The sequence below is a fragment of the Corvus moneduloides genome, chromosome 5, assembly GCF_009650955.1.
Source record: "Corvus moneduloides isolate bCorMon1 chromosome 5, bCorMon1.pri, whole genome shotgun sequence".
NCBI classification, from domain to species: Eukaryota; Metazoa; Chordata; class Aves; order Passeriformes; family Corvidae; genus Corvus; species Corvus moneduloides.
The window spans coordinates 57490742-57504791 of NC_045480.1; the positions used below are offsets into that span (position 1 = coordinate 57490742).

The window sequence follows — 14050 nt, forward strand, 5'->3', positions numbered from 1 at the left end:
GACGGCCTACTGTGCTGCTGTTATGTCAGGCAACAAACACATAAAACACTGAGTTACACAGTTTATCAAAATAAGAGTGCTGTCACGAAAGAGCTACTTCACAACCACCCAGCAACTTTCATTTTTAACCCTTGCTGTATCTTTGAAGTGTTTTATAGGGATATTCTATTTAAAATAATACAAAATTATACAAATATGTCACTCTCAACAAGCTGAACAGGCTCTTTTTTACATTTAACACTGCCTAAAGTGACGGCATGGTGGTTGTAACTACAGGAGGCAGCGCCCCTGTAACCTGCTCAATGCTACACTTCTCTGTGCCAAAATCAATAAAAGTCTGTGGTAGCCCCAAACAGATCAGTAAGAGCTTTCTCAAAATTAAATCATCACTCTGATAGGATATCTGAGTGCCTTGCCTTGCTTCCATCTGCATCTGGCTATTTTAATTTATAATGCTGACAATCCCTCTTGCATAAACATATTCTCAAGAGCAAACTGGGCCAGGCACCAGTGTCTCTGTCACAGAAGAAGGGGTGCCATGACCCATCCCCACACATCCAGAAGCACCCCACACCTCTCTGCAAGCACCCCAGCAGCTGCAGGAGAGAACTCACCCTGTTGTTGTGGTCACTGACTTTGATGATGGGCTCGTTCTTCCTGAGATCCCACACGGTGGCTCGGCCACTGGGGCTGGCGGATGCCAGGATGTGCTGGACTTGCCTGTTCCACGCAATGCAGCTGATGTCCTCCAGAGGCTGCCACACACACAACAGCCTGTCACAACTCCGCCACACTGAAGACTCAACCCCTGTTATTTTCAGGCTTTGCTAAGTGAGAAATCTGCAAGGAGACTGTCCCGTGTACTGGGTGTGTTCTGGCTTCTTTTCTACACATGCTGTAGGGTACAACACCTGAAAACACTGATTTATAAGCTGCTAGAATTTCTCCGTGAAGTTATTTTCTGCTTTACAGTACTACACGCTAGTTACTGAATCAAGACTAAGCACAACTGTCTTCAAGAACACAAAATTACTCCATGAAAGTATATCCAGACATATGAACTGCTCTTTTGTCTTGGACTACTAGGTTTTGATTCAGAAAAAAAAAAGCTTGCTTGCAGGAATTCCATGGGGTTTTTTTATTCTCCCCAATGCTTATTTTTAGACTAAAAATTAAAAGCAGTATTAACCCAGCCCTTTTTGTCCTATTATTTCTAGTTGTCATTATGCATATGGACTAAAAAGATATCTCAGCCTAAAAAAAATCACTATTAGACATAAAAAGTCTTTTACAGGGATCTCTAAGGTGAGCATTCTCTCAAATGCCTACGTGTTAATAATGACTTGAACTAAACAAAGTAACCAAACTCACAGAGTTTAAACTAAAAATCTTCAAACCGAAGATTACTTCTCATCTCATTTGCATACTTTATCTCCAAATTATCATGCAGTAATAAACACATTTTCCAGTAACCATGAACTTCTGTGGAATTTTGTAACAGCTACAAAAGGGTACTTGCATTGAAACAACTTCCTCCCATTCTTCCATTTCCTTCACAAGGCACAAAGCACAAAAGACTATTGTTCTTCCCCACAGATCATCTTTAAGAGACACAGGCTAAACACTGGGCCTTGAGTACAGCAATTAAACCACTCCCTGAAACCCACCAAGGTAACTGCAAAACCTACTGCCTCACGATGTGACTTCTCAGTAGCTGCTTTTTATCTTCCTCCTGTTTTCCTCTGTGTACCTGCACCATCTTCAGGTTTGTGCATGCAGTGAAACATGCATAGGAAGACTAAAAGACATCTAACGGCTATGGGACTTGAAAAGCAGCGTAACGTGAGAGACTCGGCTTGTTGCTTGATAAAACACAACATTTCTCAAAGACTAAGGGGACACTACAGCTTTCCATGGCCAAATACAATTTCTTAACAAAAAGTTGCCACATGAAGACATGGCTGGCTTGTGCAGCCAGCCAAAACTGCAGGTCAGTTGTGGATAAACAAGACAGCACATCCAGGGTTGCTGCAGGGGAAGCAGAGCACACACTTATTGCATGGACCCGTGCACACTTGCACTTACAGGCACAGCTAGGACACTGCTCTCCAGGGGCTGCAAAACTAGCAGCATCCAGTCACCCTCATGTGCAGCTACTACCCAAGTTAGACTTCAAGAGGCTTCTCCGCCTCCTTTCCCTTGAGACGGCTTTAAAACTGCAAATTTCAATCAGCTCTCACTTAACTGCCATACATCTTTTTCATGAGTCTGCTCTGGAGAACTTTATAAACACAAATCTGGTACCTGTGTCTTCACTCCTGGTGTCATTGGTGTGGCAAAGTTGTTCAAGTCCCAGATATAGATTTCAGACTCATTAGCACCAGAGGCCACCAGATTAGTCTGTAAGAAACATTAATAGATATTAAGAGTATTTTCAGCATCAGCTTTCCCAGTCTTAGCTGCTGGGAGGCATCAGATCTGCAGGACTCTGAATTTCCCTTATCAGCTCAGAATATAGGGAAAGATACAGGGAAAATAGGGCAGAGGAGGAAGTGGTGCTGCAGTTATGGCCACCACAGAGCTTTGCTCTGGACAGTGTGGCATTCCTGCCCTGCCCACAGTGAGTGCAGCCATCCAGAGCAATCCTGTATCTGGGATGCAAAAGTCCAGGCAGGGCAACATGAGCCAAGGCCACCAAGTGCCCTTTGGTCACATTTTGTGGCTGATGACAGGCAGGTCCTGAGTTCATAATGGGCAGATTCAGAGAGGACACAGTGAACACAGTACAGCCTTGCTGGAAGCAAGTGTGCTGGGACAGAAGTGTTATTTAGGAACAAATCCAACTGAATTCTCACACAGCTGGTGGCAACAAGAAAAAACCAACACGCTGTATCTAGAGAGAAGTTCATTGGTGATGTGGGAAGGATTGTTGGTTTTGAGAGCCCTTCTGCTAAAGAGGCCACATGGCTGTGTTTCCTTGTTGTCTCCTCTTCCCAAACAACAATACTTAGAAGTCTTGAAGATAGGTCCTTCCCAATCCCCAGAGGAGATAGCTGAAAACTGATCTCACCAGGAATATGAATGAGAGCATGTAACTAGTCCCTGTGTGATTGGCACAATGCACAGAAGCTAAGAGAGGAGACTGACTAAAGACACCCTGAAGAACCCCTCTACTTCCCACATAGCATAGCTAAAAAGATCAACTAAATTGATGAGGTAAACTGATGAGGGAAAGGAATGAACCAAACACCTCAGGCACTTTCAGTCCCCATCCTGAAATGCCAGTAATGGGACAGGTTTTTCCTACTAAATACAAACAGACCCTCAAACACTAAATACCGTTCATGCTTTTCAGGGGACAGGAAGCAGCAGAAACATCTGAGGTCACAATCAAGATAAGCCACTCCTCTATTGATGGTATGTTAAGAGGAACAGCAGAAAAACCAACCTGGAACATGTTGACATCGAGAGCTCTCACTGGTCCTGTGTGCTTGTCTTTCTGGGCGATTATTACCTCAGCCTCTCCATCTATGATTTTGGCTGGGTCGTACAGAATGACATTTCCATTTTCACCCCCAGCAATCAAGACTCCAGACACTCTGTCCCCTGAGCTCATGCTGTGAGGGCCCCAGATCAGCTTGTGGTACCTGTAAGACACAGAGGTCCCCACAGTTTAGAACCATCCACCACCAGCTTCCCATAGGCTGATACATCCCATTTTTCCTCACCCCAGCTAAAGTCAGAGAAAAGCACTGCCTGCATTTCTTCCTAAGGACGAGTCTCTGCACTTAAAACACCTTCTATCAGAAAGACATGCCCCAATTCTGCTCATAAACAAGAGGCACGACATGCACAACCAATAACCCATAAACTGATAACATCTCTAATGTCCTGGCTGCAAAATCAGGTAAGGAGTAATCAAAGTAAGGGCTGTAAGCCCATCCAGCCACAGCCTAGAGAAAAACCTCTGTTATTTGCAAGCAGCTTCATACAGGAGAAGAAACAGGTGAAACTAGAAAAATTCCATATCTGTGCTTTTGGATGTACAAGTGTTTTGTCTGCCATACCAGGGGCTCAGCACATGGTTTACTCACCTCACAAACACATCTCTTGGACCACAGCCTGTTTTCAGGTTAAATCATGAGGAATCAAACATACTTCCAAAAATTAAGAACTTTTACACTATTGTGTCCATCTGTAAATACTCAAATTCCCTTCAACTCAATTAACTTCCTGCATAAGCAAAACGGGATTCCTGTGCCATGCAAAGAATGAATATCTTCCACATAAAATGACACAGCCACCTATCAGCTCTTATGCAAGCAGAAAGCAAACCCACATTGACTGGAAGGTGGCAAGGAGCTACCTTAGCATTCACTGTAATATAATTAATCTCTTTGTTATCTCTGGGCAATCTTCAAGTGATTTCTTTAAACCACAGCAACTTTAGCACGGTAAGATAAAACACTGCAGAAAGCTACCCAAAGAGCATATGCTGGGTGAGAAATACCGTGACAGCCAAGTGCTCAGGCTCCCAGTGTTGAGAATACAGCAGGGGTTCACCAAAGAATGGTGCTACGAATGGAAATTGGTCTGTGATATCAGACAGACCCATTCCTGGGCATGATTTTTATGCTTCTGCACCTAACGATGCAAGTTTACGAGAAATTAAGTGACTGACAGGGTTGTCCAGGCACCACCAGCAAGACTGAACAGGACTTAAGATAACCCAAAATGAAGGCAGGAAACGGTGAGGAACAAAACCCAAAATTTAACTGTGCAATTACTTTTCTCTTGCCCTTTACTCTTTCCAAGATAAAGTAAGGTCCTATAAAAGCAGCTCAAAGCTTTCCTGGGAGGGCAATTAAGGACTTAATCTTTTGTGGGTCTAACCACCAGGACATTTTCATTAGCTGAAAACCAAAATATAACCTGATGTATACACTGCTATCTAATCTTTAATTAAAAACAAACAAACAAACAACCCTCAACCTCCTTTTTAATGCATTTTCTGGGGCAAAGTCAAATCCTCATGTTGCTGGTCAAGGGAGTTATTTTACAAGGAGCACTGCATCCTGGCTGTAAGGAGTGCTTCTAGAAATCCAGTAAGCAAATAGCAAGTCTTGAAGAATCTCAGTTATAGCTAAAACAAGGCAGAACAATGAAACTCAAGGATCCAACACCGCGTCCTGCTCTGAGCAGGTCAGTAGGACATGTTGACATCAGCTCTGCTCCCAGAGCAGGGCATTTAAAAAGGGACTGTGGCTGTTGCAGCTCTGCCAGAGAGCTGCTGCAAGTGCTGCTGAGATGGAAACCGGATGCGCTGATGCTAACAATATTTGTCTGGATAAGCACATGGTAAGGAACTAACAGCCAAGTGGAGCTGTGCAGCCAGGAATTTGGCTTCCCAGCTGTGGAAACACACACAACATGACCCACGTTAGTCATGTTACAGGAGTCCCCCTGAAATACCTATTTACAAACAGGATGGCGCAATATGAAAAGTTCCTACCACATTTTCACTATTTCACATTTTCTTCTGTTCTCTTGTGAATCCCAGAGGCTTCCTGAGGGTAAAGGGTCCACACACCTACTCAAAAACTTCTGTTTATGTCAAAGCATGAGCTGCTTGCTTGGAGTCCAAGCTCATTGCCCCACAATATCAATTGCACTCACTTGCCTTCACCTTTCAGTGCTGAACTTCTGCTTCTCTCCTCAACAAGTGCAGGCAAACCACATGAAGTGACATTTCCACACACACCACATGTAACAGTTCCACACACCTTACTTTTCCCTTACAACACTGCCTACCTGTGTGAGGAGGAGAACGTGGCGCAGCTCTTCATATCCAGTGAAGGGTCTGCTAAATCCAGCTCAAATATTTCTAGAGAAGCACTTGTACTGAAGGTTGCATCCAGCTGCTGAGCTGATGTACCTGTGAGGAAGCACATCTGGCAGTGAGAAAGACACAATACACACAGCAGTAACTGCAAATGCAGCACAAGAAGGGGAAGGAAAACATCATCCTTCCAAAAAAGATCCTGAGGTGGGGTCAGGCTTCTGTTTCTGTTACTTAGAAGTAGTTCCACACAACTCTCCTCCCCATGGTTCCCCCTTTGGGTGTTTTTTAATGAGTACGAGCAGGAAAAGCTTTGGGCAAGTATCTCTCCCTGATGATGCACAGAACATAATCAAAGTTACAAAGGAGCCACAAGTGACCAGTGCTTACGATTGGTGTCACCTTTCCCTGGCAGAAAGAGGAGGATGCCTGCTGATACTTGCAGAATGCGAAGCACGTTTTTGTCAGCACAATGAGAGAACCCCACTCAAAGCAGCACAATATATACCCCACTCCAGCCCTCAGGACACAGAGTAACTCCTACAGCTTCCAATAATGGCCCCTTCATGGCAGCCACCAGACACAGCCCGAGGTCTGCTAGCACATGCTTCCCAAAAAACTCACCTGTGGCCAGGTAAATGGGGTGCTGCTGGGCAGGGCTCCATGCCTGCATGGCAGTACGGTCTATTTCCTTCAGCTTCATCTTGCTGAAAAGTAAGACCAAGAAAGGTGATGCTTGAATGGTACATGGGGAGACTGCACTGCCACAGATTCAGGATCTGCATTAGGACTTGGCAGAAGAAGCCGGAGGGACCGTTTTCCTAAAGACATCCCACAGACACCTAAGCCATCGTCTCCAGAGCACACCCGGGGGGAGGGGAGGAATAACTCTCCACTGGCAGGGGAACATTGACACGTAGAGGAAACTGACGAGTGCTGAACATAACACAGGAAAACGTGGGCAAAGCTTCAACAGCTGTGAAAAACCCTCTTCTCACAGCATCAAGGCATCGAGCACCCTACAGCTGCTTTCTGCCTTAACCCACGAAATAAACTCAGCCCCGGGAAGACCCTCCCCAGACCCCTGCCGCCAAACACCCTCTGCGGCTCATTTCTGGGTTCTATTTCAGCAGCCTAGGGCACCCCCGCCTCGGGAACACCCCGCGCGGCCGGCGGGACCGCCACCCTCGCCCCGTTTCCGACAGGAACCGGCGGAAAACAGCTGTAAACCAGATGATTTCCCCGTCCCTGCCTCACCTCGGCGTCCCCGGCGCTCACCCGTCCCCGAACCGCTCCAACGTGGCAGCCCCGGCACCGCCTCCCGGCCGCCACCGTCTTCCGGGCGCGCCCCGCGGCTTCCGGGCGGCGGCAGCGGGGCCGCGCCTTCCCGGCACGGGGAGCGGCGGGAAGCGACGGGGGGCGCCGGGGGGGTGATGGTGGGAGGGTGTGTATGGGGATGTGCGGCCGCCTCCTTCCGCGGGTGTCCTCCGTGTCCCTCGAGGCGGGAGCAGCCATCGGCCCTGGGGAAGAGGGAGACCGGTTAGGGGCGCCGGGACCGGGGGGAGCCGGGGGGCAGCGCCGGCAGCGCGGGGGCCGCGGTGCCGCCTGTCCTCAGCTCCAGGGCAGTAATCATGGCGTGCTCATGATGTGAACAGCAGTGAGGCTCATCACGGGACAGGGGCCACCCCAGGGTGGGGGAACAGCCCGAGGGAGCTCAGCCGGCTTGCACAGCCGGAGGCGGCAGCTCCGGACCCACCTCCTCACGGCAGCCGGGGCACAGCTCCGCTGCCGCCTCCCGCCGCTGGACTCCGCGGCCGCTCGGCGGGCAAACGCCGTGCGCGGGGCGGGCGCTGCCCGGGCCGCATGGCGCGGCGCAGCAGGAGCCCAGCGGGAGAGGCGGCGGGCACTCCCGGCGCCGCTATAAATAGGGGCTGGAGGCGCCGCTCCCATTGGCGCTGAGGATCGCCGCTCGCCACTGGCTGCGCCCGCCGCCGCCGCCGCTCCCCGTTGGCTCGGTTCGCTCCCCGCTCCCGCCGCCGGCGCCGCCGTGACGCCGCCGCGCCCAATGGGGCCGCGGTCCGACGGGCCCGCCGGCCAATGGCGAGGCGGCGGCCGGGCGCGCGGGCGGCGGCGGCGGCCAATGGGCGGGCCCGTCGGGGCGCGCGTGCAGGGCGGCAGGCGCGGTGGCGGCGGCGCGCGCGGGGCCGCCATGACGCGGAGCTGCTCCGCGCTGGGCTGCACCGCGCGCGACACCGGGCGGAGCCGCGAGCGCGGCATCTCCTTCCACCAGTGAGTGCGGCCGCCCCGCGCTGCCCGCCGCCCCCCCAGCCCTCCGTTCCCTCATCTCCTTCTGCCGCAGGTTCCCGGCCGACGCCGCGCAGCGCCGCCAGTGGATCCGCGCCGTGAACCGCGTGGACCCGCGGAGCCACCGGGCGTGGCGGCCCGGCCCCGGCGCCATCCTCTGCTCCCGACACTTCGCCGAGGGTGACTTCGAGCGCTACGGGCTGCGGCGGAAGCTGCGGCGGGGGGCCGTGCCCTCCCGCTTCCCCCCCTCGGTGCGGGCGGGTACCGGGCGCGCTCCCCGCTCCCCCCCGGGCGGTTCCGCCGGGTGCCGTGACCTCCCCTCTCCCGCCAGGAGCCGCCGGGCGCCGGCCGGAGGAGGAGCGGGACCCACGGCCGAGCGCTGAAGCAGCCGCTGCCCAGCTCCCCCGCCGGGGACCACAACTACAGCCTGCAGGGACAGCGGGCGGCCGAGCCGCGGCCGCCGCCGGACGCCCTGCGGCAGCAGCAGCAGCAGCCCCCGGCCGCCGGGAGATGCGGCCCCGCGCACCGGCGCAGAACCGTGCCGAGCATCCTCGGGGAGCTGGCGGAGAAGCGTCAGCTTTCTGAGGAAGTCGTGAGTTTGCTGCAGGCGCAGTTTTCAGGTACTGCTGGGGACGCTTGCTGAGGCAGAGTGCACTCCCTCGCCCCGGTTTCATGTCTTTGCTTAGCCCGTGCCAAGGAAGAGGTGAGGCACAGTGGTGTCATTGCTGAGCCCTACACTTCACACCAGAAACACGCTGGATGGAGTTGTTCCAGAGGCCACGCTGTTGCCTTGTATTCTGCAGTGTATTTGTGTTATGTATCCCTCATATAAATAATAATATAAATCAGCCATTTATTTGTTTCACTGAAGTTGACCTTTTGTGATTTCTTAAGCAGATTTGCCTCGAGAGTTGCACAGCTGGAGGCAGATGGCAGACTACTCACCAGAAATGAGGCAATTTGCTTGTCTACTCCACCTCTACCATATTAAGGCCTATGATTACCTACGGAAGATTCTTCCCCTCCCTCATCCTTACAGCCTGACAAAGCAAGTTTTCATTCATTCATTCATTCATTCATTCATTCATTCATTCATTCATTCATAATGTATTTCCAGGTACTCGTATAGAAATAGGTGTAACAGATCTGTCCTGAAGACATTAAGCAGTAGTAATTTTCCCTGCTTTGTTTTTAGTAGCAGGAGCAGAGTAGAGAGGAAATGCCAAGAAACGTGGATACCCCTCATTTCAGAGAGCTGGAATGTGTTCCTGCATGTGGGTCGGCTGCTTATCAGAATTTATTGCCTGAAGCTACCTGAACAAGGCTGAAGAAACTCTCGCCCTGCAGGTTTAGGGTTTCAAGACTCCTTTAGGGCAGTTAGAGGGATCCCAGGGGATACACACAATCCATGCCAGCCTGTGGGGGTTTAGCACAGCTTCCTGCTAGGAATCTGTTGAAAGGGGTGCTGGGAGTAGTGGATGGGAGTGTGTTGAGAACAGTACCATACCCCATGGACTGCTGAGGGTTTCACATCTTCCAAACTGGATTACAATGTCCAATGTGGAGAAAGCCAGTGAAGAAGGAGAGCAGACTGGTGTTGCTGGCCCTCTGCATAGCCTGATTTGCATTCCTATGTCTGGTTTAATTTTTTTTTCCTTTTTGTCATGAGATTTTATACTTTGAAAAGGCAGGAAGCTGCTTTGTTACTTCCCTGCATGGTTAATACTTTCCTTGGCTACCCATCACTAGGGTGGGAGAAAAGAAACTCAGACTATGCATGAAGGAAAGCAGGGCTGCCTTCTTTGCCCTGCATGTCTCAGTCTGCTCTGCAGCTCTGGGCATGGCTGACTGGTAAAAAGTGCTGTCTGATGCTTCAGCTTTTCCAGAATCACATCTCCTAATTACATCCTCCCTTTTTTCCAGCTGGCTGTCTAATAACGAGGCTGCTGCAGGCTTCAGCAGTGACATTTTTCTCCGGCTTCAGGAAAAGGTGGAGAGAGGGGATCAGGCCTACCGCTACTGTGCCGTGCTGGTACAGGACATGTCCCTGCAGAAGCAGCGGGAGTGGGACCCACAGACCAAGCAGCTGACAGGCTTTGTTGACTTGGGAGCAGGCATCCTCGATGCTGACGAAGCTCCGCTGGCATCGGAAGCGATAATCCTCATGGCAGTCGGCATCTGGAGCCCTTGGACAGCTCCCCTTGGCTATTTCTTTGTGAGCAGCACTTCTGGCCACTTCCTTGCTCAGCTCCTTCGTCAGGCCATCAATAAGCTGAACAATGTTGGGATCGTGGTCCTGGCTGTGACATCAGGTGCCTCTGCTTGCGGTGCTGAGACTGCCAGAGCTTTGGGGATCAGGATGGATCCAAAAAGGATTCAGTGCACTTTCCAGCATCCACCCGGTTCTGCTCACAGCATTGCATACTTCTTTGACGTTTGTCATGCCCTCCTGCTGATAAGGAATGCTCTGCAATGCTTCCAGAAGGTGGAGTGGCTCGGTGACACCGTGTGGTGGCAGCAGGTGGTGGAGCTGGCAGCTCTGCGGGAGCAGAGGGTGTTGGAGCCGTGCAGTCCTGAGTCAGGCAGGGCTGGGAGTAAAGGGAGTTACCACCTGAAGGTCAACCCTGCTACCCTGCTGTTCAGCGAGGGTGTTGCTGAGTCGCTGGAGCACTTCCAGAAGCTGGGCCTGGCCTCATTTCAGAACTGCAGTGGGACTGTCAAGTTTGTGCGTCTGCTGAGCTCTCTGTGCAATGTATTTTATGGCAGAGGGCCCTATGGAAAGGAGCCTTTGCTAGCTGGAAATTACACCAAAATAAGCACCCTCTTCGATGAGGCCAAGAGCTTCTTTGTCAACTTAACAGACTCTGGGGGGAGATACATCATTAAGAGCAAACGCAAATTAGGATTTCTGAGCTTCTTGCTAAATGCTGAAAGCCTCAAGTGGCTTTTCTCCAACTATCCGTGTCCAGAAGACACTCCTTCCTACCACCTCCACACACATGCCTTCAGCCTGGACCCTCTGGAGCAGTTTCTCAGGGCCCTCCAGCAAGCCTGTGGCAGCAGTGGCAGCCCCACCTGCGCTGTGTTCCAGGCTGCTTACCACAGACTGCTGGCCAGCTGCAGCCTGGCACCGGGCTCACCGCACAGCGCTGGCAATGCGAGCCCCTGGGACAGATCCCTGTCTCGGAGGAGAGATCTGACCCTGGGCAGCATTCGTGCTCAGTATCACCCAGCTCCTGCGAGGACTCTGGCCCCAGAGTGCCCCTACAGGGCAGGCCTGCTTTTGCCCAGCTCTGCCCTGAGCAACGCGCTGACGGATCTGTCGCTGTACACACGGAGCCTCACCTGCACTGCTGGCTGGGTGGCTGAGCAGCTGGCCTTGGACTTGCAATGTGAGGCTTGTCTTGCCTCTCTCTTTGAGGCAGATGAGAGCAGGCTAAGGTACAGGTCAGTGCTCTACATCAAAAAGTTAGGTGGTGTGAGTCTGCCCTCGCCCAGTGTGCACCACATAACAAGCATTTCAGAACGAGTCTTAAGCTGGTATGGCAAAGTAAGAGGTGCCAACAAAAATACTAAGCTGTGGCATTTGGCTCTAGAACAGAAAGTCCTCCAGGAGCTTCTGGGTGAAAGCCCCCTCTTTCCCACCCTCACAAACCATTTATTTGAGGGGGACCTGAGCATCAACAACCACTACACAGTCTTGGTAAAGGAAATAACACAGTGTTACTTAAACATAAGAACAAACCCTGCCCCACACCTGAATTTGAAATACCCTTGTGGAAGGCACAGATTGAAGAGACTGAAGGGAAAACATCTGTCTCCATCACCACTGGGTAGCTGTCAGTCAAGCTAAACCCACACAGGGTCTAGCTGAGTACTCTGCTGTTCCAAGGATGGCTGTTCCCTGCTGAGGCTCAGTGCTGGACAGATCTAGGCAACACATGAGCAAACAAGGCTGGCAAAACTAGTGGTGATAAGCAGTGATGTTTTGGGCCATTCCAAACCCCCATAGCAGAGTTTAAACTGAGCAAACCAAGGAGGTTTATCTGATCCTGTGTTCTTTCCAGCAATCCTGCAATGCAGTCACATATATCATGAAACTTGCATGGCAGGTCAGGATGAGCAACAGTTGCTCAAGGTGCCTGGGGCAGTGGTAGGAGACTCTGCAATGGCCCCAGAAGTGCTGGGTGGCTTCAGTGCTGTGAGTGCTCTTGCCAGGAGAAAACTGATGCATATTTGATGGGGTTGCAGGGAAATCGTGCACTGGCACTTTGATTTCACCAAAGCAGATGTGCTTTATAAAAGCTGGAGGCAAGAAAGCTTGCAGAGCTTCTACTTAAATAGGAAAATAAAGATGTGAAAAGAAAGTGGCACTCAAGTTGTACACAAGCTCTCATCTCCTTTCCAACAGGTCTCATCAAACAGCTAAAGAAGCTACAAGAAATCTAGATCCTTTGGATCAGTCCTGAGCCTGTGCCCAGACTGTTGTGTCCAGTGGCACCCAGGAGCACCAATACCCTCCTCCCTGGGCAGGAATCCCACACTGTGCTGCAGCAGGGCGAGCAGTTCAGGTCCCATTTCATGGCCCCATCCTCCCACGGCTGGCCTGTGTCCTGCAGGCCAGGGCACAAGGCAGTCTCATTTTGATGTTTCCACTGATCACCTGAACCATCGCTTTGATGCCACCAAGCAGGACAGGCTTCTTCAGGTAGTTCATTTCCATGGCAAGGAAGCTGTGTCCAGTGCTTTGCCTGGAACAACAAAGTTGGGCATAACTGCTGCTGAGGGGTTTCCCTTTGCCATGCAGAACAGCAGTTGCATCCATAGAGATGGAAGGCAACTAATTCCCATCAAACCTGCTGTTCAGTCACTTTCAAGATCCATGATGGAGCTGGGATGAAAAATGGTGATCTGCCACATCCTAGGGCAGTAATAATATTAAAGGTACCATTCTGCCTACCAGTGACTTGACAAAACTGTCCCTGGTTGGTTTGGGTTCCTCCTCCTTCCCTTAGCTCTACTCACTCATGGTGGGAGCAGAACTGCTGCCCTCAATCCCTCAAGCTGTGCTTTGAGAGCAGCAGCACCACAGAACTTCATATAAACACTGCTGGGAGGAACAAACCAGAACCTCTAGGCTTTTTTTCCCCCAATCCAAATACCTATGCAAAAAGCCATGTTGAAGCCAACACTGTTATGGAGCCATTCCAGCTTACAAGAGACTTTGCAGGAAATTATTCCCTCCCCTCTATATGGGATTTTTGGGACAACTAGCAAAATGCTGCTGCTGAAATCCCAGTGACAGATTGGTTGCAGTCATGTAATGTTGGAACACTTGCATTGCCTCCACCTCCAGCCCTGAGATGAATAGTTATGAATTGTGCCATGGATTACTGTGCATGACAGCACACCAGTAACCAAGGGATATTTATCTCTGGTAAGGTTTGGTCTCACTGAAAATCCAATTCAGTACTTGCATCAGAAGTGGACCTACTGTTAACAATTTATTTTGATATTTCAAGTGACAAACCTTCTGTGTATATTTGTCAGTCCTGAAGCAAAGGAGTGCAAAAAAAAAATCGTATTTACAGAATAGTATAAATGTTTATTTTTTGTGATTTATCTGACTGTTTTATTTGTACAATATAGAAAAGTGTATTCTTTGAGTAGGTCTTGTAAATATAAATTTAATTTTTCTACTTTTGGATGTAAACAGAACTATAAAATGAACCCTTGCCCCATTCCCAATTGTTTTTTATGTAACTGGATGAACTTGACTGTTAATCTTGTCCAGCAGTTTGATGCAAATGGCTAAGGAAGTACAAAAACCAATTCATACACTCTACACCGGGGAGAGGGGAGAGAGGAATCCAAGCTTAATATTTGAGAAAGCTTGTTCAAAACAAA

General features: G+C 50.4%; 2 protein-coding genes across 11 annotated transcripts in view; one reads left to right on the top strand and one right to left on the bottom strand.

Moving 5' to 3' along the window:
- SEC31A (SEC31 homolog A, COPII coat complex component) overlaps positions 1-7700 on the bottom strand; it is a 39882-nt gene extending 32182 nt beyond the window's left edge. For 6 of the 10 annotated variants that reach the window (XM_032108737.1, XM_032108738.1, XM_032108742.1 and 3 more), the window contains exons 1-7: positions 7596-7700; positions 7097-7359; positions 6464-6546; positions 5812-5935; positions 3449-3647; positions 2305-2400; positions 615-755 (exon numbers count right to left, since the gene is read on the bottom strand). In XM_032108737.1, the coding sequence (XP_031964628.1) occupies positions 615-755; positions 2305-2400; positions 3449-3647; positions 5812-5935; positions 6464-6542 (639 nt within the window). In that variant the 5' untranslated portion in view covers positions 6543-6546; positions 7097-7359; positions 7596-7700. The remainder of the gene's footprint in view (positions 1-614; positions 756-2304; positions 2401-3448; positions 3648-5811; positions 5936-6463; positions 6547-7096; positions 7360-7595) is intronic. The other 4 variants (XM_032108743.1, XM_032108741.1, XM_032108740.1 and 1 more) reach the window with 2 other exon arrangements.
- A 332-nt stretch (positions 7701-8032) lies between these two features.
- THAP9 (THAP domain containing 9) lies at positions 8033-13906 on the top strand. The gene is made up of 5 exons (XM_032107997.1): positions 8033-8128; positions 8199-8394; positions 8475-8763; positions 9041-9191; positions 10067-13906. Exons 1-5 carry the CDS (start codon positions 8049-8051, stop codon positions 11994-11996), a joined length of 2646 nt encoding a protein of 881 aa, XP_031963888.1. The 5' UTR covers positions 8033-8048; the 3' UTR covers positions 11997-13906.
- Positions 13907-14050: the final 144 nt, after the last annotated feature.